We start from the raw sequence: 25,771 nt of genomic DNA, 5'->3' as shown, positions 1-25,771 counted from the left end.
GATAAAAACAGATGACAACAAATACAAATAATTGCATTCTACTTAAAAAAAAAAAATAGAATCCAACTCCTAAATCACAAACCTGTTTAAACATACTAGAGACAGGATCCAATCCATGGGGTATTTTTGGAAAATAATTCCATCACAAAACAGAAAACATTCCAGAAAGTGAAAATCAGATCTATAGCATAGGGAAAATAAAAGTATACAACATAACATGTCTTTAGCTAATTCGTCCACAGAGACAGTAAAATTCTGTAAATACTTAACACCAAGTGATTAGGTTTAGCACAAAGCATGGTTAATTCCTGCACACACACTACTAGAAAAACACTCAGACCATTGTCTGTAATTGTAGAAGATTTGTAACCTGTATTTGGACCCCTTGACTTCAAAGAAGGCTGAGAGGTGAAATTATCTAGGAACTTTTCTTCCAACCCCATATCACAACGTTCATCAACTGTAAAAAACAACAAAAAGTATGCCATGAATTTTGCTATTTAAGTCATTCATGATATGTTGTAGCATTAATTTCACATAATAAACAGATTTAACATAACATTATTTTCACGTGGATTGGAACAGAACAACAACCGATTGAAACAAGAGTGTCGATTAGCCTATGATAATTTTATAACTGCATAAATATACTATACTAATCTGATATGCTATGGGCCATTACGATGGAAAACAACATTTGTACATTTCTGGATATGCTGTAAAGTCTAATGGAGTCAATGTTACTGAAGTGCTCAATTTCAAGACTTCGTGCACTATAAAACATTATTATGACTATATTTGATCCGACTAAATCAATATCCCAACCATACAAAGGTATTAATATACTAAACTAATGACATGTTATGGGCCTTTAAAAAGTCTCATTACTGCAACTATTGTAGCAAAATTGTCATCAGTCAAAACCACATATGAAGCACTCTGATAATAATTATTATTAATTTGCTATATTATAACCATAAAGTCAACCTAAGAAAGAGTGGACTAGTCAAAAAGTCATCAAACATACCTTTGCAACTGTTGTGCCTGAGTCCATGGCAATTCCTATATCTGCCTTCTTTAATGCAGGTGCATCTAGAGGCACTACCAGGGACCACAACATTGTTTGAAACTTTAATATACTTAATATACTTGTAACCTGTCATGTTATCACATTCACATTGCAATAAAAAAAAAATTAATAACACATCATCGTAATCATAGATCATGGATCATAGATGTAGTTTAATTTAATAAAAAAAATTGAGGCAGTGTAAGTAACATGCCAGTTAGGGGAACAGGTGGATCATCAACTAAATTTGTTGCTGGAATGGGAATATTATCAAGGCCTCTACTGATGTCTTCACATACCATCCTAACATTAAAAACAACAAATTAGCCATGTCAGTCACTAAAGAAGGCTGCCCTTCCATACGCTTGAGACGAAACTTGTAAACATAGAAACCTGAAACCCCTTTTCCGCCCAATATTTGACAACCTGAAAAAGAAAAACAAGTATAATTTTAATGTTTATATAAAATTATTACCTATTTATTCTAAAAGAAATCCCAAAGTGTCTATTAGTTTACCTTGTACAATCCATCATATGTGTAATTTTGATTCATTGTTGCTTACCACAATATCAATAAAATTGTCAAACATTATATATACAGGTGTGACACTTGCTTCTGCAACCTATCATTTTCCTCCATTAAAAGCTATAATTTTCCTCCATTAAAAGCTTTGGATTCAGAAACTAAAGATGGGAAGCCTATTTCCCTTTTTCTCCTTGCATTTGTAAAGATCATTAACAACTACAATGTTCAAAGTTAAACCTACACAACCATTTGAAAAGAGATTTGGAAGAAAAAATTGCAATATTCATAATCATACCATTGATCTTGGAACCAAACTTTGATCTGTTTGGGTTCAATATTGGAGAGAACAGGGCATTCATAAATGGGGTGCTAACAGTAAATAGAACCGGGTTTTAGTAAAATCTAGTTCTGAGCTTCTGACTCTGAATCTTTGAAACCCAATAAAAGAATAAGAAAACTTTGAAACCCAATAAAAGAATAAGAAAATAAAGCTCTCATCTTACCTAGTTTAACCGCATGGCGATTGATGATTATAATTCCCCAACGATTGTTTAGTATAATTACCCAACGATTGTCAAGGGCAAAATGGTAATTAAACCTTTAAAGCTTCACCTGCAATGTATTTTCATACTAGTTAGCAAAGATGGTCCATTCCATCATACAAGAATCCTATTGTGGGATCATTTTCATTCTACAGATGTTGACAAGTCAGACTTGTTAATTAATGCATAAGAAATATAGGAAAAATAATAAATCATGATTCATGAAGTATACATACACACAAACATGAGAATAATAATTATCAAGCTTTCCGATTCCTCTTATTCTAAAAACATTCTGCAATGACCACTATCAAATTATAGTTGAGATCCATTAATGGGATCCCAAATTGAGAATCAACTAGAACATACATAAAGCATTAGGACTGTAGAACATTTTCTTCTTCTTGTCCTATTTCAACATTCTATAATTAATCATGTCTCTTAATTACCTTTAGCCATCCGATCATCTCTCTTATAGCAGTAAGATTGCTGATTATCATATAAGAAGAAAAAATCATACACATTGTCACTAAGGCATATCATCAAACAATTGGTGTGCAATAAAGATCTACTTAAATTAGGATTCCTAAGTTTTTTGATCACATCTAACTATTAATGACTAGTAACATGTGGTTTGATTAGGCATCAACAAATATTTTAGCATGCCAATTGATCAGGCATAGACAAAAAATAGCCAACCTACAAAGTAGTCGGGCTCAAATGAGGGGCATAGCAACACATACACAGGTAAAATGAGGCACATCACAAGATCTTCCAATGCTTTTTGCTGTCAAAAGTCCCATTGTCTTGGCACATCAAAAACAACACCAAGATTTCCCATGCAATATACATCAATGAGGACCCTGATAAATGGTAATAGTTCATCAAAAAGAATGCCAGATGGAAGTACCTCCATGAATTTTTGGAAGACTAACTGTTCTGATATATTGGAAAAACTTCATATTTCCGAAAATGCCCCTGAAAATGCCACTGTTTAGGCATCTCCTCCATCAGATGGAATAAGTTCCACCGCTGAAATTCCTTCTTTGCACCCGAAATCGCCTCCATAGTATATTCCTCAAGGTAAAACATCAGCCAAAAAATAATAAGAAGAAGAAGGGTAAGGACGGAGCTGTGATCGAATTAAAAAGAGAAGAGGGGGCATACCGGTTAGCAGAAGGCTTATCTGATTGTAAAAACAATATATTCTCTATTTCCATTATTACCAAACACAACCACGTAACCTTAGACCTCAGTTAGTTGCTGAATCACCGAGCACAACACCGAGCACAACCCTAAATCTTCGAGGAGTCACAATCGCCGACGAGGTGAGGTGACACGATGTCACCAACCTATTGTAAAGAGGAATCCTTTGTGTTTTGAATGGTTCTTGAAAAAAACCCTAGAATCGTCCCTTCAATTTTGTGTGTGTGTGTGTGTGTTTGAGAGAGAGAGATAGAGATAGAGATGTGTGTTTGAGAGAGAGAGATAGATAGAGATAGAGATAGCGATAAGTCTGTGCGTGTGAGAATCAACATATGTTGAATAGGATTTTTGAAAAAAGAAGTAGAATCGTCCCTTCATGACGGGCCTTTCAAACTTTTCGGAATTTCATTTCCCCCAAAAGAACTAACCCCGCGTTTCATTAAAAAAATATAAAGCGACATACATAGAGGACGCCCATTTTATGTTATGTGCCCTCCGTGTTTTTATTTTTTTTCAATGTGACACTTATTTTAGCACACGCGAAAATGCGTAACCTAAATCCTTCTAATTTTCTGAGAGTAGACATTATTTATAGGGCACACACTAATGCGTATCATAAAAGAGCACGTGTCATGGTTCGCGCGTCATAAAAGGCTGTTTTTCTAGTAGTGTATCCCCGTCTCTGCTACATCCACTCCAAATGGTCTAGATTTTTATAATTTAAACTACTAAACTGAGGCTTGGCACAAGCAATACAAAATAGAAACAAGATTATTTATATTCTGCCTAGACCATTTACCAAGAATAAGAGAATCATCAGCTTGAAACCGATGATGTAGTGATACCTTTTGAACCAACCTCCACCCTTGCCGGTTACACTTTTGGCGGCAACACTGACTTTTAGCGGCCACTTAAGGTTATGCCGCTGCTAAAAGTCACTATCGCCGGTAAAAATGTTGTCGACAACACCTGGATAATAACAATCTGCATCAATCCGTTTTGTCAAACCACATCCGTTCGATTTGTCTACGATCCAAGGGTTGAGGTCGTCTGTCTCGTTTAATCAATATCGGCAGCACCAATACTGTTAGCGAGAGTCAAACATGGAATATTAGTTGTGCTTATCTCTACATTGGTGTGTATTTCCTTTCTTGTTCCTTCATTTAAGGTTGTACCATAGATAGTTAGTTGATCCCCTGTGTAAATATTTGTACTCTTCTTTGGTGATATATACATAATATTTCTTCTACCAAAACTCACGAAATTACATGGTATCATAACATACCTCATCACCTTGATATCCTAGAGAGACCTCAGAATTCTCGTATCCATGGGGGAAGCATCGAACACTTCGTAAGTCATTGTTCCGAATTTTCAAGACACATATTTCCCCACCAAAGTCATTCTTGATGACAATAACTATCATTTGTGGGTGCAATTTATGGAGATGCGGATTGGAGCACGAAACAAATTCGATTACATCACTGGAGCGACACTGAAACCGAAGAGTGATAAAAAGAAGATTGAAGCATGGCTCATCGACAATCATTGATCTGAAAGTTGGTTAACTAACTTGATGAGTCCACCACTGATGGTCGTTTTATTTGTTTGCAAATGGAGGTTAAGATCTAGGATGTAGTCAGAAAAACCATTTATGATGGAATGGATAAAACTCAATTGTTTGAGCTGAACCGGAGGTCCTTCACCACCCGCCAGAACGGAAGATCTCTATTTGTTTACTTCAATGAACTGGTAAGCGTATTTCATGAAATCGATACCCTCTTAATTGTTCAAGAAGACACTGTCACTAAAAATACTACCCTAAACGAAACATTATCACGCCTTCATGTGCACATCTTCTTTGTTGTACTAGATCCGGAATATAATCAAGCAAGGAGCGAAATCCTTCTAAAAGACCCACCCATTGATCTGGATTCATGCTATACCTACACCTGAAAAGATCAAAATCAAAGAGAAACCATGGAAGAACCAAAACCCGAATTAGATAGTGTGGTTCATCTAGTCACTCGAAATCGTAACACAAAGAAGAAAAAAACAAACGAGAAGGGGAATACAGTTACATTTACGCATTGTAGGGAAGAAGGTCACTCAAAACTCTGATGCTATTAGATTATCGGATAGCTAGAATGGTGAGATTTCACTAAGAAACCACAGAAAAAGATCAGTCAGACAACTGTTGCAAACTAATCTCAATATGACGAAGTTATCACTCAAATAGCAGCTAACACGTCAACCAACTCTGGTATGTCACATCTTAACCACACCTCAAATAAAGGTTGGATAATTGATATTGGTGCCACCGACGATATGACGAATGACTAAAAAATAATGACAAATTTTCCGATAAAATAAAGAAACATATGCAACGTGAATGGAGTACTGCACCTATAACAGGTGAAGGATCCACGAAAATTTCATGGTCAATGGATATTGATTCCGTCCTAGTGGTTCCATCCTTATACTCTAATTTACTAGGTATCGAAAGTGATGTCTAGCCTAGCTGTGGTGATGCACCGGGTTTTATAACCATGTGGGGCATGAGGTTGGGAGTTTGATTCCCTTAAACTACCTCTTGTGGTGAGAATTTTTCTCTAGAAATCACTATGGGGGTTGGGTTTTCCTGTAAAGGAGCTTGAACCCGGGGTGTTCATTGAAATATTACGAGTAGGCTTCCACTTAATTCGTTTGTCGTTTCCTAAAACAATTACTATTTGTTAGTCAGATTATGGAAGCTATTAACTTTTATGTGATTTTTTGGCCAAATGATTTTATATTTTAGTATATGAGAACACTTCAGATTCTTGCTATGGTACTAGGCGGGGGCGGTTGTACTATCTTGAAGAAAACCATAAAATTCAAGTGCATCATACTGGAATAAGTCAAGCAAACCAGTTTGTGGCTTGGTTGTGGAATTGTTGGCTTGGACATCTATCCTTTAATTGCCTTAGGAAGCTTAAACCAAATTTATTTTTGAATGTAATGGACAATGATTTTAAGTATGGCACTTATGAGTTAGCAAAAAACAAAAAAATCTTGTATGTTCCTGGTTTTAATAAAACGTTAACTCCTTTTAAGACTATACATTCCAATTTATGAGGTCCGACTCAGATTACCACGCCTAGTGGTGTTCTGTATTTTGTAATCTTTGTTGATGAATGCACAAAAATGATTCCGATCTCACTTCTAAAAAACAAGGGGAAAGTACACTATGCATTCAATTAACTATACCACATCATCAAATCATAGTATCGAAAGGAAATTCAAATATTAGAATCTGACAATGGAGGGGAATATATATGTTGGATTAGTGTCTAAGCCCATAACCATATTTGGTAAGCACTTGACCCGATTGTGCATGGTCCTTTTGGGTTGCTTTCACCAAAGCAACTTGACTGGAGAAATAAATAGAGAAATAGGTTATTATGATTTATTAATATGTTATACGAATAATATATTAATGGAGAAATTATATTTGTTTAATTAATATTGGTCAATAATTAATTAGGAATTAGTTTTGTGATCAAGTGTAATTAATTAAACTAGAGGGGCTAAATTGTAATTATGTGACCATTGCAAAATAGGGCAATCGTTATCCTAGTAATAGGATGGACGAATTCAAGGGATAGGATATCCTTGAAATCATCCAAAGGTCCAAGAGATAAGGGTTATCAAGACTTGTCTTATGATTGCCTGGTGGGCAAACAACTAGATAAGGAAAAGGACTGAAACCCTAATCTCAACCCTATATAAAGACTCTTAAGGCATAAGAAATCATCCACTTGATCCCTAAGGTATCTAGATCCGATTTTTACCTCCTCCATTCTCTCTCTATAGCCTCTCCAATTGCTTGTAGTGTTTGTGAGCCGTTAGAGGTATTATACTTGTGGTACTTGCTTTCAAGAGTTAGGGTTTGAAGATTTGAGTTGTTATTGCAATATAACAACAAAAGGTCTGTAATCTAATCTACAATATGAATTTCGAAAATACTAGGGCATACTAGGGTTTCTTTATGTGTTCATAATGTTGTGTATCTAATAGTGAAAACATAGATCCAATTCTAGGGTTGTATGCACACATATGGTTGTTTGTACAAAACCCATCAGTGGTATCAGAGCCTTTGGTTAACTTGTTTTCAATTAGTATTATACAATTGTATGAACTTGACATATTAGGGTTTATAGCCAATAAACCCTAGGAGGCTAGAAATTTCGAGATTAGGGTTTCTATACCCTAATTTGCGAAAATTTGAAAGGGTTTTCAAATACTTTCCTTAAGCCTCAAGATTTCAAAATCTAGGGTTTGAAAAACCCTATGATTTTCAAAATTAGCCTCCTCCCCAAGATAAGATCCTAAATTTTAGGGATTTCGATTATCCCATATCTTGTAATTATCCTTTAATGGTTATATATGGTAATTAAAGATTTTGAATTACCCTATCCCATGAGTTTCAAAATTTAGAGGGATTAAACAGATTTGGATAAATTAATTGTTTAATTATCCTTTATGATTTAGATAATCCCTTATGATTCAATAATTTAAATTAATAGTTTGATTCAAGATAATTATTAAATCAAGAGTTTTAATATTTAAAATTTTAATTTAAATAGTCTTAAATTCGAAAATTTTAAAGTGAGATTAAAACCTAATTGTTTTGAAAAGTTTCAAAAACTTGCCCTTTGGAATTTAAATTGTTTGATTAAAAGTTTAATTTTGAAAAATGCTAAATTCTAAAACCCTAATTTTTGAAAAGTTCAAATTACACCCTTATGACTTTATTAAATTAATTAAGTGTATAATTAAAAGAGAGTTAATAAATCCATAATGATGAGGTTTATATTTTATTAAAAGTGTAATTTATAAAATTTAAACCACCTAGTACTTTAAAAGTGTATAATACACCCTTATACTACGTATAACATTAAAAGTCTAATATTATATATGTATAACTAAAATGCTAGTCTTACCGTTAGTAGGCCTCATTCACGAAACCGATCTATAAGGGGGGTATAAGGTTATGACCTATAAAATGGCCGTTTAATGGGTATCCACTCTTACCCACCGCTTCCTTGATTGGTGGAGGGTCGTTAGCGGAACGGGTAGGATATGACAATCCTCTCTTCATGAATAAGTATAATGAAACTATGTAATGTAACTAAACGCTTTTACAAATTCCCAATCCTAGTTACTTTAGGCAAAAGTGAAATTGATGCAATCCCATGAAATTACACTTTGTGCCATTGCTAAGACGTTAGTGGAGCGTGTGTGATTTACCGGCACATCGAATAGGTGTCTGTAACAATGAGGGCACCATGTACATTTGCATGGTTATTCACACCCACTTTGTGATCCTCGACATCCTAGTCAGAAACGATAGGGGCATATCGAGATTTAAACATGTCGTTGAAAAGTTCAATGAATCTCAAAGGAAATATATGAATTCTCAATACATTTAAAACTTAAGCCTTTATGTTTTTAATGGTGAAGAATTAGTGAATCGTCATTCACTTACCTCCAAATTATTTGCATGTTGGATTACGGCATCCCTCTTCTAATGTGTAAATAATGTTGTTGGATCCTAGACTTAATGTCTCATTTGGGTGTTTCATTAAGGATTTAATCAACTAACTTGAAATTTCTCCCGTTTTGTAGATGTCTGACTCTAACCGTGGTCTTCCCGAATCCCAAGGAAAAGGTGGTCCTGTTGAAAGTAAAAGCTTGTTTCAATATGAAGGGTCAATGTGGACTAGCTTGATTTCACTCCCTCCTCCTCCTCCCGTTGTTCTCCCCGAACTACAAGATCGAAGATTTGAAAGGTTCAAGATCACCGAAACCCTATTGGCAATGGAACATGAAGATGGTAAACCCGTGTGTGCTCACATCCTAGGGATGAAATCACACATTGATAGGTTGATTATGTTGGATGCGTCTTTTCCCAGTAAGTTAGCTGTGGACTGGGTTCTTCAGTCACTCCCTAAATCATATGATAAGTTCATAAGAGAGTGTTATATGATGGATCTTGACGTGACCCTTATTGACTTAACTTACATGCTTATGGTTGCTGAATCAGAAATGATTTGGCAAAGTAATGGAGCATATTTGTCTGTTAATTAAACCAACCATGCTTCCGTGGACACTCTAGAAGAACCCACCTGTTTCTGCTGCCAAGAGAAGGGGCAATGGATACAAAGCTGCTCAAAGGAACTGAAGAGTTTAAGAGATGAGAGAGTCAAGAAGTATGGGTCTACTTCAGGTATAAAATCCACTATCTAACCCCTTTAAATTCCTATTCTTTATACATAATGTGATAAGATTACATTTGCATATTTTGCAGGATTAGAGAAAAGAGAGGAAGTTTGATGGAAGAGTAAGATGAGTCTGATCAAGAAGAAATGGATTACGATCGCTTGATTCGAAGATCATATTTTGAGCTTAGGAATTTATGATATATTTGTTAGGATTATTTGGTTACATAGTTTTTCATTCGAATTTTGCATTGAAAGGACATGTTTTCCGCTGCTTTTATAAATAAAATAAATTGTGGTTTTATCTTATTTGTTTATCCTTACAATAGCGTATATCAAAATTTGATGTTTGTGCACTTAGCAAAATGGATTTGATTCTTAATTAGGTTATTTGTGGAAGTGTCAAGAGTTTACCAAATAGGGAGAGTTTCTCATTGCCCAAGTTTCAAGCGGATAGGAACTTGGAATTGTGCAACAAGTATTTCATGATGAATGAAAAACATTCACATTTGGGAAATTTAGACTAATTTATGACAAAGTGTCAATTTAAGGACTAAGAGATGGAGTACACCAGGTCGTACGTTGATCAAGTCTACCATAAGAGTGACAAAGATATTCGTCATGATTTACTAAAGTTTAGTGAATATGGTTATACTTATAAGATTGAGTATAATTCTGGGTTGATTAAAAGAGTTCAATTAATAACAGAACGAATAAGAAGAATCAAGCAGGCAGAAAGATAAAAGTTTCTCTATTCTAAGAAAAACGGAGAGTAAATTTTATTATGATAGGTCTTAATGATTAAGAACCATATCTCAATTGATCCTCTAAGTGAGTCTTATTACAATTTGTATGTCTAAGAAGAGGAATCGAGAATTGTGGAAATGGTTAAATCAAGAAGTCAATCATACTTCATTCCATTATCAAGTCTTAGAGTAATACTCCAAGATTGTGAATTGAGTGACAAATCTTAAGAAGGTTAGTAACATTCATCAAATGTGGAATTTGGGAAAAGTTTTTCTTATTCTTGCACATTTGAAATTGGTAAGTTGTGATGTCTTGGATAAGACAAAGACCAACTAGAACCAAACTACCTACGCCTGCTTTTATGTCATATCACCGGGCCTACCTGCTTTGAAGATTTATACACAGCCAATGGTGTATTACACCCTACATTTCGAAAAGTAGCTCTTGAAAGAGGTTTAATAGAGACGGATGATAATTTATCACAATGTCTTGAAGAGGCTTCCTTATTTCAATTTGCCAGCGCACTTAGAAGGTTATTTGCGACGATGCTGATTTTTTGTGAACCAGGAAATGTTCGCAAGTTATGGGACGACCACTATGATTCTCTTTCTGAAGATTATAGGAAACAATATGGATGCGCCGAGCAAGTGCAAAATATGGTCCTCATCGACATTAGATTCTTCCTAGAATCTATGAGTAAAAAGCTTAGTGATTACGACCTTCCAAATGTTAGTGCACACATCGATTTACAATCAAGAGACTATCGTGAGGTGCAAGAAGAATACTCTATTAATGTGGAATATGAAAACTTACATGCGCGAGACTCTCTCAATCCATACCAGAAGTTTGCATTTATGGGTTTTGAGCATTCTAACACTTCCTAAGTGTACATGCAACCCTAATAACCTTGAATCTATGTTTTCTCTATATACATGCAAATTTCTTTTTCAAGGTTATTTCCTATCTAGCATGGCATGGGGATTACATAAAACATAAAACTAGTAGAAATACATACCTTGTTGTTGCTTGGATTCCTTCAAGACTTTGTGAGCCTAGCACACCAAATCTTGTGCCTCAAATGCTTCACACAACACCACAAAACTTGGAATAACTTGAGAGAATACTTGTAGCACTCAAAATCGGTTATGCCCTCTCTAGTAACCTCTTAGGTCCGATTTTACTAGCTAAAGGGTTCCTTTTATAGTGGTGTCACAATTTGGGATTCATTAAGAAGACCCATAATTATCATGACTCTTCATTTCTCATGACCCATGGGTTTGTAACTCCCATGGACTATCCATGGAGCTCCAAATGGTTACATCCATAACCCATAAACCATGGATCATTAATCCACCATAAAAGAATTTATGATTGTCATAATCAACCCATACATATTTAATTAGTTTCACTTTGATCACCAAATTAATACTAGATTAATACTTGATCAAATACTAATTAAATAATACTATTATTAATATATTAGAACTTATAATATATTAATAATCATAAGTAACTTATTCTCTCATTTAGTCTATCCAAGTATTGCAATACCATGCAACCCAAATGGACCATGCCGGGTCGGGTCAAGTTCATATCAAATAAAGTTATGGACTTAGACACTATATCCAATAGTCTCCCACTTGGATAAGTCTAATAACTATGTTTGCAAATATGACTTCAAAACCTGACTAGCAATCGTAGCTCTTTCAAAGTCTCTCAGAACTGAGATGATGATGATACGCCATTTAAGATAAGTGATCATATAATCCTCTGCTCTCATGATATCAGCTGGATAAACACATGGAACATGGTCTTACTTATTGTCCAGCATTTGTTTCTCGATCTCCGATTTGTTTCGACATAGAACTAAATTGAACACATCAATTATGTTCTGACCGGGCCCGGTACATGGGTCAAAACCAAATCATCGAGGGGCCCAGATATCGCTTCTATTTCTAGAAGGAACAGATAAACTTCGACTGATATGCTTGTACTAACTACTTGTTGAATTACTCACAAAGGCACGTTTTATAACATCGAGTTACCAACGCGTTTTCGTACAATCAATGAATAATCAACTCATAGTCAACAACTCATATCTCTAGGTTTGAAGGTTTATATGATATTACCGTCTCACGATCACTCGAGATAAATTCCATGAAGTGATGCAAGTGAGCGTGGGTTGAATCCAATACTCAGCCCTTATGAGTACTCATGAATGTTGTAGCAACCATTGCATTGTCCAAAGCACTTCAGACAAATCGTACAAGCCAAATTCATGACAGTCTTAAATCAATTCTTACTTCCAAAGTTTGACTGATTGTGGATGGTTTGAATAATATGATATATACCATAACATAATTATTCTGGAAGTAAAAACATGCAAAATTGAAACATAGTAAAGAATCAACATAAGATAGTAACACCTTACTCATAAATAAATAACAACTTTTATTTATCATCAAATGTCAATTACATTTTACAAGTTTCAGGATTCTAATTATCGAAACTAATATCATCCTTCAGCCCAATGCGCCTTGCATGCTGTAAATGCTTAACCCTGCTCAGTCCCTTCGTGAGGGGATCTGCCGGGTTCTCATTTGATGATACCCTCTTTGCCACGAGGAGTCCTTCTTCTATTCTATGTCTGATGAAATGGTATTTTCTATCAATGTGCCTAGATCTCCTGTGATCTCTTGGATCCTTTGCCAAAGCAACCGCACTTTCACTGTCACAGAAAATTTCCATTGGCTCCTTTATAGCTGGTACAAATCCAAGGTCTCTGATGAAGTTCTTTAGCCATATCACCTCTTTTGCTGCCTCGCTTGCTGTTATGTACTCTGATTCACAAGTCGATTCAGCTACTGTTTCCTGCTTGGAACTTTTCCAAGTAATGGCTCCTCCATTTAGGATAAAGACCCAGCCTGACTGAGAGCGAAAATTATCCCTGTCAGTTTGAAAGCTAGCATCATTATATCCTTCCACTCTCAAGTCATCACTGCCTCCGAGGGTAAGGACCCAGTCCTTAGTCCTCCGCAAATACTTGAGAATGTTCTTTACCACTATCCAGTGTGCCTTGCCAGGGTTCCCTTGATATCTACTGAGCATGCTCAAAGCAAAGGCCACATCAGGGCGAGTACAATTCATAGCATACATGATCGAGCCCACAGCGGAAGCATATGGTATCTGACTCATTTCAGCTATCTCAGCCTTTGTACTCGGACTCTGAGTCTTACTTAGCTTGGCATTACACTGTATTGGTAACTCTCCTTTCTAGGAATCTTGCATATTGAACCTCTTCAGTACCTTATCCACATAAGTACTTTGACTAAGTCCAATTAGTCTCTTACTCATATCTCTCAATATCCTTATCCCTAGGATATAGGCAGCTTCCCCAAGGTCCTTCATAGCAAAACACTTCCCATGCCAGGCCTTAACCTCCTGCAAAGTTGGGATGCTGTTTCCTATGAGAAGTATGTCATCCACATACAACACCAAGAAGCTAACTATGCTCCCACTAGCCCTGACATATACACAAGACTCATCCTCACTTCTAGAAAAGCCAAACTCTTTGACTTTCTCATCAAAGCAAAGATTCCTCCTGCGAGATGCTTGTTTCAATCCATAAATGGATTTTTCAAGCTTACACACTCTATTAGGGTACTTTAGATTGACAAAACCCTCTGGCTGATCCATGTAAACATCCTCAGCCAACTTCCTATTAAGGAAAGCGGTTTTGACATCCATTTGCCATATCTCATAGTCATGAAATGCAGCTATGGCTAACAGCACTCTAATAGACTTAATCTTGGCCACTGGTGAGAAGGTCTCATCATAGTCAACTCCCGGAGTTTGAGTAAAGCCCTTCGCAACCAGTCGCACTTTATAAGTGTGTACTTTCCCATCCATGTCGGTCTTCTTCTTGAAGATCCATTTGCACCCAACTGTCTTACGACCTGGTGCATTGTCAACCAAGTTCCAAACTTGATTGTCATACATGGACTGAATCTCGCTGTCCATAGCCTCCTTCCATTTCGCAGACTCAGGGCTTTCCATGGCTTCCTTATAATTATTAGTTTCATCCAAATCTATCAGTGTACTATCACTGATAAATGTATCACCTTCAGTGGTGATGTGATAACCATAATAAAATTCAAGTGTGTTCCTCACCCTAGTGGAACATCTTGGAGGTACAGACTCGTCTATCGGCTCAACATGAGTTTCCTCATTAGGTTGGCTGATAGTATTTGAGGTTCCTTCACCACTTGACTATTGAAGCTCTTCAAGGTCAATTTGCCTCCCACTGTCCCCTGGGCTTATTAATTCTCTCTCACGAAAGACTCCTCTTCTTGCTACAAATACCACATTATCACTAGGTCTGTAGAAGAGGTAACCAAAGGATCTCTGTGGGGAGCCGATGAAAATACACCTCTCGCTTCGGGGCTCAAGCTTATCATGAGTCTCACGCCTCACAAAAGCTTCACAACCCCAAATCTTGATGTGGTCCAAATTGGGCACTTTCCCAGTCCACATCTCGTGAGGTGTTTTGGCAACCTTTTTAGTAGGGACTAGATTAAGGATATAGGATGCAGTCTCTAAGGCATACCCCCAGAAAGAGATTGGTAACGAAGTTCGACTCATCATGGAATGAACCATATCTAGCAGGGTTCGATTGCGCCTCTCAACCACACCATTTAACTGTGGTGTCCTGGGAGGTGTCAATTGTGAGACAATCCCACATTCCTTAAGATAGTCAAGGAACTCAATGCTAAGATACTCTCCTCCCCGATCGGATCGGAGCATCTTGATGTTCCTGCCCAATTGATTCTCAACTTCCTGCTTAAACTCTTTGAACTTTTCAAAGGTTTCTGACTTATGCTTGATTAAGTATATATATCCATATCTATTGTAATCATCAGTAAAAGTCACATAATAACAATTAGCATCTCTTGTAGCAACTCTGAAGGGCCCACACACATCCGTGTGTACAAGGTCCAACAAACCTTCACCCCTATCACAAGTACCTATGAAGGGTGACTTTGTCATTTTTCCAAGTAAACAAGACTCGCAACTATCATCTGACTTGAGGTCAAACGATTCCAAGACTCCAATCTTTTGGAGTTGGCCTATGCGTTTCTTGCTAACATGTCCAAGACGACAATGCCACAAAGATGCTTTATCCAAGCTATCAGAAGAATCAATATACAACACATTATTTCCTAGATTGTCTACAACATTCACGGCTTCATATACACCATCACAAGGTATTGCTTTAAAGTAAAATACATCATTGTAATAAACATTAATAGCACCATTTTTATTATCAAATGAAAATGTAAAACCTTGTTTGTACAAGCCATGAAAGGAAATAATATTTCTCGCCATTTCGGGCGAGTAACAACACTTATTCAAATCTAACATTAACCCATTATTAAGCAATAAAGAATAAACTCCTATCTTGGTAACATGTGATGCTTTCCTGTTGCCCATGACTAAGTTTATCTTCCCATGCTCCACATGCTCACTTCTTCTTAGTGCCTGCAAATCAGTACAAATGTGAATACCACATCCTGTATCAAGCACCCAAGAATTAGCATTAGATGAGTTGTTAGACAATATTGTGTAAATACCTACATGGGTGGGTTTAACCTTCCCATCCTTTACATCTTGCAGATATTTGGTGCAGCTTCGCTTGAAGTGTCCCTTATCTTGGCAATAGAAGCACTGTGCTTCCTTTAGGTTCGAAGAAGGAGTAATAGGACCTTTCTTTGTCCCACTTGAAGAGGAACCATCAAGAGTCTTACCCTTGGTACCCTTTGAAGGGCTTTTCCTCTTCTTACTCTTCCCTTGCCCAATTGCAAGAACAGGGGCTGTTAAAGGAGTAGAAGTAACAACCGCTTTACCCTTAAGGCCATTTTCAGCTATCCTTAAGAGTCCTTGAAGTTTGCTAAGTGTGACTTCCTCCTTATTCATATGATAATTCATACGAAACTGATCATAACTTGAAGGTAAGGAATGGAGAATGATGTCAATCGCCAATTCCTCAGGAAAGTCAACATTGAGCTTTAGCAACCAGTCAATAAACCTCTGCATCTTCTGCAAGTGACCGGTGATGGGTTCACCATCCTTCATCCTTGCGGTTATCATGGAGGAAATGATTTCATACCTCTCTTGACGCGCGCTCTGATGGTACCTTTCTATTAGATCTAGGTGCATCTCGTAGGGGTAGAAATCTTCATAAGATTTTTGGAGTTCCGGAGTCATTGTGGCCATCATGATGCATGACACCTTGGTGGCATCCTTCTCATCTGCAATGAACTCCGCAAGCTCTTTTGGAGTAGCAGTGGCTTCATTAACAACCTTAAGCTCCCTATCAAGGACATATTATTTGTCCTCATAGTGGGTAATCATCCTGATGTTTCTGATCCACTCATTGAAGTTGGATCCATCAAAGATGACCTTACCACACAAGTTCATTAGGGAAAAGGAGCCTGAAGGGTTTGAGCCAGCAACGTTATTGGAAGACATCTGGAATAGAAGGAAGATAAGTTTCATTAGATTAAAAGTCCTTAATAAGTCACCCAAATGAGATATTAAGGCTAGGATCCAACAAACTATTTATAGGTTGAAGAGGGATGCCGTAATCCACACTATAAAATATTTGAAGGTAGGTAAATGACGATTTACCAATTTCCACCATAAGAACGAAATATTTTATTATTAGGTTTTATTGGTTTTTGAAACTCCTAGATCTTTTGAGATACATGGAACTTTTCAATGGCATGTTTGAATCTCGAATGTGCCCTCTCAAGTTTGTGATTGGGATGCCGAGGATCACAAACAAGGTGTGAATAACCATACAAATTGACTTGGTACCCTTAACAATATTACCTAATCGATGTGCCGGTTAACCACACATGCTCCACCGATCTATAATAAAGTCAAGTTACCCTTTGCCACTCTTACTAGTCCATGTTAGTGTGCCGGTTAATCACGCACGGTCCACTAACGACTTGGTAAGGTACAAAGTGTAATTTTATGGGCTAGCACCAATTTCACATTTTCCTAAAGTAACTAAGATTAGGAATTTATAATGTATAGTTACTTTATAATTCATTATACTTTTAATGAGAATTTAAAGTCGTATCCTACCCGTTCGGCTAACGACCTTCCACCGATCAAGGAAGCGGTGGGTGAGAGTGGACACCCATTAAGTCACCATTTTATAGGCAACAACCTTATACCCCCCCCCTTATAGACCGGCTTCGTGAATGAGGCCTACTAACGGTAAGAATGACATATTCTTATGCATATCTATATAATAAAATTATAATAATAGTATAAGGGTTGATTTTTAAACCTTTTAAAAATCTAAGGTATAATTTGGAATTAAAGTGTAAGACTTTTCAAATTCCAAATCTTGAGGGCAAGAATTGAAACTATTCCAAGTCTCTTCAATTTTGTAACTTATGAGTTTTATTGGTTCATAAAAAATGAAGACTCTTCATTTTATGAAACCTCTTTAGTTCTTTAAACACAAATTAAAGAAGTGACCTTTGGTTATCCATAACTTGAGCACAAGTTATGGACACCATCAATACAATTAAGATCAATAATTAAACACACATTGTGGTTACACATAATTCCTATGATCTTTTAAAACTCATAAGAACACAAATTCATGTCAAGCAATTTCAAGAAATCATATAAACATATATAATACTTTGAAATTGTTAAAAGTCATGTAAAATGGATTAACATAATCATTATCATTTTGAAAAAACAGATTTTACAAGTCCAAAACAGATTGGGATAATGATTCTAATCCATTTCCAGTAACAAAAACTCGAAAAATCTGCCCAGCTCGATCCTACTCAGTGAGTGCATTATCCTACTCGGCGAGTAGGATGAATTTGTTCATGGACTCGACGAGTCCTCCCCATGGACTCGGCGAGTACAGTCGTCAGAATGCAGAATTTTTGTTTTTCAAGCAGTTTTGCATCAAGTATACAGAAAACAATCCTAGGCTCTGATACCACTAATGGGTTTTGAGCATTCTAACACTTCCTAAGTGTACATTCAACCCTAATAACCTTGAATCTATGTTTTCTCTATATACATGCAAATTTCTTTTTCAAGGTTATTTCCTATCTAGCATGGCATGGGGATTACATAAAACATAAAACTAGTAGAAATACATACCTTGTTGTTGCTTGGATTCCTTCAAGACTTTGTGAGCCTAGCACACCAAATCTTGTGCCTCAAATGCTTCACACAACACCACAAAACTTGGAATAACTTGAGAGAATACTTGTAGCACTCAAAATCGGTTATGCCCTCTCTAGTAACCTCTTAGGTCCGATTTTACTAGCCAAAGGGTTTCTTTTATAGTGGTGTCACAATTAGGGTTTCATTAAGAAGACCCATAATTATCATGACTCTTCATTTCTCATGACCCATGGGTTTGTAACTCCCATGGACTATCCATGGAGCTCCAAATGGTTACATCCATAACCCATAAACCATGGATCATTAATCCACCATAAAAGAATTTATGATTGTCATAATCAACCCATACATATTTAATTAGTTTCACTTTGATCACCAAATTAATACTAGATTAATACTTGATCAAATACTAATTAAATAATACTATTATTAATATATTAGAACTTATAATATATTAATAATCATAAGTACCTTATTCTCTCATTTAGTCTATCCAAGTATTGCAATGCCATGCAACCCAAATGGACCATGCCGGGTCGGGTCAAGTTCATACCAAATAAAGTTATGGACTTAGACACTGTATCCAACATGCATATGATGAGATAATGAGGCATGTGGATCAAAATATTTCGGCTGTCTTCTTCATAGATGGTCCCGGTGGAACTGGAAAGACATTTTTGTACAAAGCTTTGTTGGCTAATATTCGTGCCCGTGGTCTTATTGCACTTGCAACTGCCACGTCAAGTGGTGCGGCTAACAACATGCCACGAGGGAGAACAGCTCATTCACGATTTGGAATTCCTCTCAATCTTGATAATAACTCGATGTGCAAGATCAGTAAACAAAGTGGGAAGGTTCAGATACTTCGCGAGGCAAAGGTAATCATATGGGATGAAGCAGCAATGGCTAAGAGGCAGGCAGTAGAAGCAGTTGATCGCACAATGCAAGACATCACAGATGAGAAGCTCCCTTTCGATGGAAAGATAATGGTTATGGGAGGTGACTTTAGACAAGTGTTGCCGGTCGTGAGACGTGGCGCTTGAGCACAAATTGTCGACTCTAGCTTACGAATGTCACCTCTATGGGCTTCAGTTAAAAGGCTTCGATTAAGTATCAACATGAGAGCGGTAAATGACCCATGGTTTTCTGATTTTTTATTACGAGTTGGTGATGGAAAGGAGGAAACATTGGACGAGTCCTATATTCGTATACCTGATAACATGTCCATTCGGTACACTGATAAAACTAAATCAGTGGACGCTCTGATTGATGCAATATTTCCTTCTTTGGAATCCAACGGCGCCGATTCAAAATTTATCATTTCGAGGGCGATATTGTTAACTAAAAATGAAAGTGTTGATGAGATTAATAATAAGTTGATCGAACGATTTTCTGGCGAGCAAAAAGTTTACTATAGTTTTGATGAAGCGGAAGATGACAAAAATAACTTATATCCGATGGAGTACTTGAACTCGCTAAATGTTAGCGGTGTACCCCCGCATTATCTTCGCTTAAAACTGGGTGCCCTATAATACTTTTGCGAAATATCGATCCTTCAAATGGGTTATGTAATGGCACCAGATTGATATGTCGAGCTTTCCAACAAAATGTCATTGATGTAGAGATAGCTGTTAGCCAACATGCTGGAAAAAGAGTGTTTTTACCAAGAATTCCTCTATGTCCGTCTGACGATGAGATGTTCCCATTCAAACTTAAGAGAAAGCAGTTTCCAATTCAGCTTAGTTTCTCTATGACAATCAATAAAGCTCAAGGACAAACAATTCCAAATGTGGGTGTTTATCTACCAGAATCGGTATTCTCACATGGCCAGCTTTATGTGGAGTTGTCCAGAGGAATATCACGTGTCAATACCAAGGTATTAGTAAAGCCGGAAAAAACGTTTGATAATGATGGAATCTACACATCAAACGTTGTGTACAAAGAAGTGTTATGTGATTAACAAGGTACAATCAACAACTTATTATTTTACAATTTATTCAAATATGTATCTTAGATGTTTATTTGATATTTAATGCAGGGCTAGCAGATGAAACAACATGATTGCAGATTGGTGGAGCTTACATATTGGACATGCTATAAATGTAGAAAGCTATATGGTTGCAGATTGTTGTCATTTATATATTGTAAAATCAAGTATGAACTATCAGATGAATTATTTGAGATGTAGACTCAACTTTTGTCGTATTTTATGACTATGCACCTAGCAAGAAACTATATGTTGAAATGAACTATTCGACACAAAATAGTCTACCAAATGGCCGCAATGAATAACTCACGTGTAAAGGAAAGTAATCATCACATTAAAACTATCTTTCGAAAGAAACTTTGTGCCGCCCGGCGCTTAGCGTGGGTAAACGGCTAGTGTATATATATATATATATATATATATATATATATATATATATATATATATATATATATATATATATATATATATATATATATATATATATACTTTTTTTTCATTACTTTGTTATAACTTCAAATCGCGATTTAGAAACGATGTATATAAATATATTTCTTTCAATAACCACATATCTATAACGTAACATTAAATCATTATTGGATCAAGATCCCATGGTTTACAAGAATATAATGACTATAACGGCAATATAAAGCAATAACAATGATACTTACAAAACTATAGAAACATGAATCAATTTATTAAAAACCGCACAAACCACAACCAAACCGCATAAACTGCCCACATCAAATCGCACCGCATAACGCGGTTTTGAACATCTGTGGTGCGGTTTGCGGTTCTAAAATATTCAAACCGCATATGCGGTGCGGTTTGCGGTTTTGACTCTAAACCGCACCGTGCACACCCCTAGTCAGATGTACAATCAAACAGCATGATTTCTTTCCTAATCAGAAAACTTTCTCATACAGCGTTTTCCCAGTCAACAACTATCAAACAATGTCATACACTTCTTACCAATAAATTAATTTATAAAGATATGGAGCATCACACACAACTTTTCCAAACAATTTACAGCCAAAAAAATTAAGACTTACACTTCTTACCAATAAATTAATTTATAAAGATATGGAGCATCACACACACTTTTTCCAAACAATTTACACCCAAACAAATTAAGACTTAGGATATCCATATGAGTGCAATATCACACATGTTTCAAGTGTGCCACATCACACCACTACAATTACACTATTCTTTCAAAAGTGGACCCCATCAATACCTCCACAATTATATATATATATATATATATATATATATATATATTACTGAATCTAAATATTAAGCATTTAAGATAGTTAAAACGTTGAATGTAATTTATATTTAGATACAGTGTGTTAACTATATAGTAAATGTGTTCCATTTAATATTAATATTTAATTATGTAAATATAAGTTGTGTGGTTAATATTAAAATATTCATAAATAATAAGTTGCAAGCCTTTCTATATTTGCAATGTGAGAACATATGTAATGTGAAATGTGAGAACATGTGTAATGTGAGAACATATGTGGCAACTCCATCACACTTGCAAGGCTAATTGAAAGGAGTATAATCTACTACTATGGATGCTCTTACACTTCTTACCAATAAATTAATTATAAAGATATCGAGTGTTCATCTGCCAAAGGAAAACCCACAGGTTTAACTAAACAATAATCAGAGTATTCATTGTACCAGCACCGTTTTCTTCTTCTTCACACCGATTGCGAGCAGAAAGATCATCATCATTCGCTCTTCATTTTTTTCTGTAGAAAAAAAATCAAACCCAAACATCCACCTAATTTCGGTTCTTGTTCCCCCCTCCTTCTTATTCAGTACAAGCAAAGAAACCTCCACCTCTTCTTCGTCTTTCTTCTTTCCTCAACAACAAGAGCACAAATGGTCCTCCCTTGATCAACGACAGTAACAACCTTTCCCTCTTCCCTCTATCTTTTCCTGTTAAAAGAAATCAAACAAACACCCCCCCCCCCCCCTTTTGATCGACTTTTCTACCTGCATCATCATCCTTTGGGTTGGATGCCAAATCAGAAAAAAAAAAAAAAAAAAAAAAGATGAAGCAAGTCGCTTCTTACCTTGCCCCATCAAAAACTTCTTTTCGGTTATGCCTTCATTTCCCCTTCGCGACCGACCAAAGACCGGAGACCCCTTTCCCCTCGCGTTCTTTCTCTTATATTCTCATTGACCACAGACCTCCGAGGGTCTCGTCTTCGATGCTATTGCTGCTTGCAACGCCCGGACTTCGCACCTCGTACCGGATGAGAAGAACGCAGCTTCGCTGCTTCTCCCTTCCTCCCCTTTGGCCTCGTTGAACCCCGGAGACGATCCCTCTTCGCGATCGATCGAAAGAGACCTCGCCGCCTGCGACCTTTTTCTTCCTTCGGTCCTCAGCGTGACCTGAAACGAGCAAGGGCCCGGATGCAGCGCCGCCACTTTGTGCTTTCCTTCTCACGTCTTCATCCATCTGTTTCGTTCGTTCCTATTGTTTTCCCATTGCCCGATCGATCAGTGACAAGGGCAAATAAAAACCCTAGAATTCTTTCAACTTCGATAAAATAACCAAATGACCCCTTGCTGCAATATTCTTTTTAAAATAAGCCCTTTCCCCAAAACCTTGGTGTATTTTAAACAAAACAACCCCTCACTTGGTTATTTTTAACAACATAAATCTCGATCTTCAAACTTTTAATACATGTGTCTATATATACTTTGTTTATACAAATATATTATGTTTTATGTAAAAATATAATAAATCTACTTTATAAAAATGTTATTTAACAATTGAACATATTGTTACAAATAATGTAGTATAAACTTTTCATATACGTATTATCGTTATTTTATCGTGAAATAACTAGTCCACACAACAATATATGATTTTTATGTGACATTATATATCATAAAAAGTATGTCATAAAACTTTGTAGTATTTCAAGGATTCAAACTATTACTATATATGTTTATTTATATGTTTAAATACATAATGTTTATACATGTACATATGTTTATTACTTTAAAACATACATCTTTATAAAAGCGAGTACATTACACTTTTACATACATACTAAGCATACTCAATTTTTATAAACTGTATACTCTGAAATTCATTATGCCTAGTGACTTAATCACAATTAGTTGAGTCTAGACACTTAACATACCCACACTACTATAACCGCTAATCTACATAGTGAGATACATATGTATAGATTTATACGGGGTTAACATCCTCACCTATGGTTTCTAGCTACACCCATTCATGATTCGCCGCTAGGGCAGAGTAGACGACCATATCACCAAAGTGTTTGATTGATCTTCATGTCATAAGCAGACTTGGTGGTGTCCTTGTTGGCAATGTGGTCATTTGCATTTTCCATATTCACAATAATAATTCATATTCACAATAGGAATCCATGTTCACAAGAAGAAATCACAATAAGTACGACATGAGTGTTTTAGGGGATCCATATTCATAAAAAAGAATTCACAGAAAAAGGATACCACCACCCATGAGCAAATATTTTATGTACTTGAGTTCTAATTTGGTTGTTGGTATTTACTTCTGTTATCATGAAGGTCCAATTGCGGTGACTCCGGAACATGAGGCATGTCCTATTGTTTGCACGATAGATTAGTCACGATGTGAGCGTAATGTAGGGGAGACCCTTTCCAAAAAACCACAATGAAATAAGATATATGTTTATTCATATAAGATTAAACCATTATATTAAACCATTTGTTCAAGGTTAGGTGAAACCATTTTTAAATAATATATTTATTTCAACCATTTAACATGTTATAATTAAATGTAAGTTATATCATACTCGTGATATGTAATCATATATTATGATAATATTTTTCATTTTTTTTGTAATACATAATATTTATTTTTATTAATGAGAATGTTGAGATTATAAAAAGTTAACAATGTTGTTGAAAGAAATAAATACATAATATAAGTATGAACTTTGTTAATTTAACTTTATAAAATCATTAGATTAGTTTGGTACAAAATTACAAAACATGAATAAATAATAGAAAATTAAATCAACAGTTTGATAAAAAAAAAAAAAAACATAATCATGATCCATATTTTAACAAATATAGAAAATAAAAAGAGACTGCACGTACTATGATTTTGAGAGAATGTTTGTTTGGACTTGGAGTAAAGTTCGAAGCGTGATGATGACTGCACACCAATTGAAGTCTATTGAAAGATATGATTTTCGTTTAAAACTTAAAAAAAAATCTTAGCAAAATATGTTTCACTTTCTTCTTTTACCTATAATGTTTAAAATCATATTTTCAATATCTATGACATAATAAAATTGAAAGGATGTTCAAACTCACAAACTTTAGTTAAGCAAACGAATTAAAATGTTTTGCAGTAAACTTAACCCCAAAATTATTATTATTTTGTTGTTAACCACTCACATAAAGATGCATAGATATTTGATTATTTGAAATACTAAAAAGAACCATTAAACTAAATAGGAATAAAGCATACCGGCATGTCTAATCTCTTAGTGTTCAAATATATCCTTTGTTACGGTAAGTATTTTGAAAAATTAATAACAGATAACAAACAAAATCAAAAAACTTAAGGTAACAGGTCAAAGTCCTAGAAATTACATTTTAAGATTTGAATGTTAAATACAGATGATAGACAAAATAATTAATTTGTAACAATCTTCAATAAGCATGCTAAAATAACAGATAACAATCAATGAATGTCATTTCTATAATCTAACACCTTAAACCTATAACCAGATGAATATTTTTTTTGTTAATACATTCCTATAACTTAAAACAAAAAATGCCCAAAAATTGCTCAAAATAAGCTAAAAGCAAAAGGAAAATGGTAACATAGGGGTGGGGTGAGTGGATTACATGCCAACCCAAAACCTTCTCACCTGGAAAATTTAACATCATAAGTGGTAACTTTGTAAAAATTTCACATCATTAACTTTATAAATGAGATTTTTGGGAAAAATCATCTATTTGATAGTAACACAATTTGTCTCAGGAAAAATCATGATCAAAAACACCTTACCGTTCAGTCCTTTGTTGCTCTTCCATACGACATTTGATTAGCAACAATTAAACTTGACAATAATAAACCAGTCATTCCAACTATATATACACAAATAAGAGCCGAAATAATAAATAGATAAAAGCTTGTTCTCTCAC

The 25,771-nt window shown here is 35.6% G+C and overlaps 2 protein-coding genes across 2 annotated transcripts; both read left to right on the top strand.

Moving 5' to 3' along the window:
- Nucleotides 1-19,187: 19,187 nt before the first annotated feature.
- Nucleotides 19,188-19,625, top strand: LOC145036357 (uncharacterized). The gene has a single exon (XM_078984804.1). It carries the CDS (start codon nucleotides 19,188-19,190, stop codon nucleotides 19,623-19,625), a length of 438 nt encoding a protein of 145 aa, XP_078840930.1.
- A 27-nt stretch (nucleotides 19,626-19,652) lies between these two features.
- On the top strand, nucleotides 19,653-20,542 carry LOC145036356 (uncharacterized). Its single transcript, XM_078984802.1, has 2 exons — nucleotides 19,653-20,044; nucleotides 20,164-20,542. The coding sequence occupies exons 1-2, from the start codon at nucleotides 19,653-19,655 to the stop codon at nucleotides 20,540-20,542; spliced, it is 771 nt and encodes a 256-aa protein (XP_078840928.1).
- The last annotated feature ends 5,229 nt before the right edge of the window (nucleotides 20,543-25,771 follow it).

This window comes from Lactuca saligna, chromosome 3, assembly GCF_052625555.1.
Source record: "Lactuca saligna cultivar CGN05327 chromosome 3, ASM5262555v1, whole genome shotgun sequence".
Taxonomy (NCBI): Eukaryota; Viridiplantae; Streptophyta; class Magnoliopsida; order Asterales; family Asteraceae; genus Lactuca; species Lactuca saligna.
This window is presented reverse-complemented; position numbering and strand designations above follow the sequence as displayed.

Bases quoted from the DNA above. Each gene is read 5' to 3' on its own strand.
- LOC145036357 (XM_078984804.1), top strand. From the start codon at position 19,188: ATGAGGCATGTGGATCAAAATATTTCGGCTGTCTTCTTCATAGATGGT.
- LOC145036356 (XM_078984802.1), top strand. From the start codon at position 19,653: ATGTCACCTCTATGGGCTTCAGTTAAAAGGCTTCGATTAAGTATCAAC. The intron at 20,045-20,163 runs GTACTTGAACTC...TAATGGCACCAG, and splicing joins AATAACTTATATCCGATGGA to ATTGATATGTCGAGCTTTCC.